The 3,913-nt window shown below is 43.1% G+C and overlaps 1 protein-coding gene across 1 annotated transcript; it reads right to left on the bottom strand.

The window, feature by feature from the left end:
• Positions 1-666: 666 nt before the first annotated feature.
• PPD1 (Photosystem II reaction center PsbP family protein) lies at positions 667-3,382 on the bottom strand. The gene is made up of 2 exons (XM_087379314.1): positions 2,671-3,382; positions 667-1,105 (listed from the first exon to the last, which is right to left on the bottom strand). The coding sequence occupies exons 1-2, from the start codon at positions 3,253-3,255 to the stop codon at positions 890-892; spliced, it is 801 nt and encodes a 266-aa protein (XP_087235440.1). The 5' UTR covers positions 3,256-3,382; the 3' UTR covers positions 667-889.
• Between the last annotated feature and the right edge of the window lie 531 nt (positions 3,383-3,913).

Genomic DNA, 3,913 nt, shown 5'->3' with positions numbered 1-3,913 from the left:
CGAAGTCAAGTTTACTTGACTAGAGTCAAGTATCTTTGACCGTAGTCAATTCTTTGACCATTAAAAGAACTCTTTGACCATAATTAACACATATAAAACTCTTTATTTATGATCAAATAAATGGTCAACTGTACTTTGACTTAGGATATTTACATTGTGGTGACATCACACCTAACCTGGTCCACCTCCCCCTTGCACGCCTCATTTGGGGGCTCATAGATGGGGAGAAGCTGAGATGACCATCTATACTCCAACAACTTTGCTGTCTCAGCACCCTTGTGTGACAGTCACAGCAAGTAATTTTGAGGGAAAAACTCTATGGGAAGGGATGGCTGTAATGAAGGGGGGAAAGGGGACTGACGTAGTAGTACTGCCTTGAGAATTAGAGGGGCTCGTGGAGGGGACTACATGAGTCCAACGCACCACTTTGTAGGCACTTTTGGATGTGACATCTAATCTTATCCCCCTACTCTCCACATTTGCATACCTTCTCCCTCTACCTCCCCCCCCCCTCTGTCTCTCTCTCTCTCTTTCTCACCTTTCCAGCTCCATCCCCTTCTTCGGCCTTCCTCCTGCTATCCTGCACTCTTCTTTTGTACAACATAGATGTCCACATTAACAAACCTTTCATTTATAGCAGAAAATAATGTGCTGACTATTTCAAAGAATTATGACCATGTGTGTAAATTTTACAATCGTTTTCCAAATCATTATCAGCTCTCTGTTACATCATCTATACAATTCACCACTCTGTAGGTATTGGTATCCCTTGAGAACGAGCTACACCAGCCAACGTCTGAGAAACCCCTCATCTTTGCAGTATACACAACATGGCATTAAAGGAACTGCACTCTGCTGCAAAAATAACATCTAGGACATTCCTTTATCTTTATACTTTAAAAACTCGAAAGGAATCCATAATCCTTTGCAAATCATCTTCCTCCTTTACTAATACATTCTCAGGAGCTTGTAATCGCAATTCATACAACCTGTTGTTCTCCACACCTAACACAGAAAAATATCTTCTGTTCCATTCCAACTGCACTACCCGATCTTGAGGCATCACAGCCAACTGCTGGTTGTTTGCATATGACTTCACATTCACCTGTTTAATCACCAGCCCAAATTTTTTTAACTTGTGAGATTCGAATGCACGTGATCATCCAAGAAATTGCAATTCCCAACACCATTTGTGAAGAAAAATGAAAGCCTTCTTCAAAACAGATACAGGATTTATTACAGTTGGAAGACATGCATTACATGGAGAAAAAAAATAAACGCTTAGGAAGAAGAGAGGAAGGTGTAAGTTTCAAATATTAAAAGGCTGCACATGCAAGAATGAAAAACTTCTTAGTTGGAAGTTTCCTCAGAAAAATCAAGCGGCCATTAAACTAGTTCAAAACTTGACAATTTTTACTTGAAATATGTTGTCTCTGTTTGAAATCAAATAAGACATACTAGTATCAAAGTAATTCATAGTCATCATGACGTTCAGGCAATGGATTTTACAATGACTGTGCTTGTTGGAAAAGTCACCTGCCCATCTGTAAGCCCCCATATGAGGAGAGCATGGGAGAGGTGTGGCTTTCACATGGGCAGCACAATGGCTGCCATGTGGGCAGCATATAAGCAAGAAAAAGAATGCACATGGGGCTTCCACATGGGCAGCACATGGGCTGCCATGTGGGCAGCACAATCAAGGAACTCACCTGGCTTTGTTGAGACATCTGGCCAAGAGTTGAGGCAGCAGAAACCCATGGGGACCTACACGAAGATGCCGCAACGACACGTGGCATCCTGTGGCTGCACGGACTGTACAGCAGGTCTGAGGGCCAGAACTGTATAGAGCAGGGTACCTCGAGGTTTGGGCTGCCAATGCGGCTGATAGGCGAGGCCTTTGGAGGACTGTTGCAGGGAAGATCTGAGTTTGGAGACTACTGCAGACCCTGCCAGAGATTGTTCTACAGTACGGACAGATGGCGGCATTTATGGTGCAGATTCGGAGCTTGCACGGGGCCTGGAAGAGGCCTGGGACAAGTTGGGTTGGCAGGGGCTGCTGCAAGGTACACACGTGGCCAGGAAGGAGTGGAAAAATGCTGCAATATACAGGCAACCGATCACGGCACAATGACTAAAGTCTACAGAAGCTCGACGAGGAGCACGCAGGCTTAGGGATCTAGAAGTGCCACAGAGATAGTAGAACAACACTTTTTTGGCAAGGATAGAGGACCATGATTTGGTGGGACCTTGGACTCCTTTGGTAATGTGGATCCTTTTGGATGGAAACATATTTTGTTGGTTCTATATCTCTGTTGGAGCATTGTCTATTTACTGGCTTGCACATGTTTATGTCAAAGTAACGAAGTTTTGGATTCCGTAGTCAACACTTTCTGTGTGAATTCCTGGACTATCTATCAGTCTTCACTGCGGGTACCCTCTGTTGTCACTTCTAACAGTGATTAACTCCTATTGTTATTTCCTAATCCATTGAGTGCTGTGTGTTGGATTAACTCCTCTGTAATACCTTCTGTGAACTCAAATACAAGACAATTATGTCCCTCTGTCTGGAAATATTAACTGTGCCAATTCAAAACTCACTTTAAGCATTTCAGACTTTAACTCTTATGACCTGTTTAAGCTTTTAAAAAGACCAACCAAGAAAAGGCATACCTGAATGTCGTAATATATCCTCCCGTCATCAGCTGTTCTGGATGCAGTTGAAACAATCTTAGATTCTCTCCGCACGCCGATTCTGGTAGACATAAACTCAGTGAGGTATTGCTTCAAAACCTTTTCGGCCGCTTCGTCAGGACTGCCCAACTCATCTACTTTCTTAAACCTGGAAGACGAAGGGGAACTGATCTCCACTGACACGTTCTCGTCTAATATTAGAGGGTCCCTGAAAAAGACATCTGCACCAGCTCCTCTAACTTGAACCCAACCCGATGGGTAGTTAAAAGAATATCCGTCCAAATTATCAACGTATTCTTTGTATCCAGTCGCAATGTCTGCCAATGCCAACTTTGCTGTCCGGAGTGGATCAGCCAGGAGAAGAAAACCGATCAAATTTCTGCGAGGCAAGGAGGGAGAACTGTGTTCGGAAGATCGAGGAGGAAGAATGCAGCATGCGGTAAGCAACCCAGTAGATTGACGGGAGGCAAAGGAGAGTTTTCCAACTGGGAACTGAGGGTAAGCCAAAATGGAGGTGCAGCAGGGAGTGGCTCGGCCATAGCTGCAAGGGGCAATAGCCATCATGGGAAACTACACTCACCTTGAAACAAATACATGGCCATCCACCTTTGAGGCCGGTTTGAGTTCAAGCACTCAGAATTCTATCTTCAATCACCCAGGATGGCACGTATCGGGGCGCTATTGGCACTTTGAATTCGGTACATCGCAAAAAAAACAAGATGAAGTTTGAGTATCGAGGCGCTATTGGCACTTTCAATTCCGTACATCGCAAAAAAAAACAAGACGAAGTTTCTTCAGTGGGTCTTATGTGATGATGGTTTTGGTATTTGTTCTGTTTTTTGTTTTTTGGGTTTTCTTATTTGGTCGGCGGACTAAATTTAAATTTGTATTGTTGTGTACTTCAAGGAGTGATCTGACCAGTATATGTAATTAGTGCCGTTTTTCATTGGTTTGTTTTTCACATTGGTCCAGATATGGTCAATAGTCGTTTCGTGGACTGTTGTTGGTGTTGTTACCAGTTGTTGGAATTCATATTTATGCATCAGTTCTTTGATTCTTGTTGTGGGGGTTGTTTGCAAGTTGTAGTCATTGTTGAAGTTGCCTACAATGTATGTTGCTGTTTGTATTGGTATCATGTTTATTAGTGTTTCAATATTTTGTGTGAGGAGGTTTGTTTTTGCCCACGATGATTTGTATGTGTTAATTATCGACATCTTTTGGG

The sequence above is a fragment of the Dipteris shenzhenensis genome, chromosome 9, assembly GCF_047967505.1.
Source record: "Dipteris shenzhenensis isolate YYH24624 ecotype China chromosome 9, Dip_SZ_1.0, whole genome shotgun sequence".
NCBI classification, from domain to species: Eukaryota; Viridiplantae; Streptophyta; class Polypodiopsida; order Gleicheniales; family Dipteridaceae; genus Dipteris; species Dipteris shenzhenensis.
The sequence above is the reverse complement of the archived record's forward strand: the minus strand, read 5'-3'. Positions and strand labels throughout refer to the sequence as shown.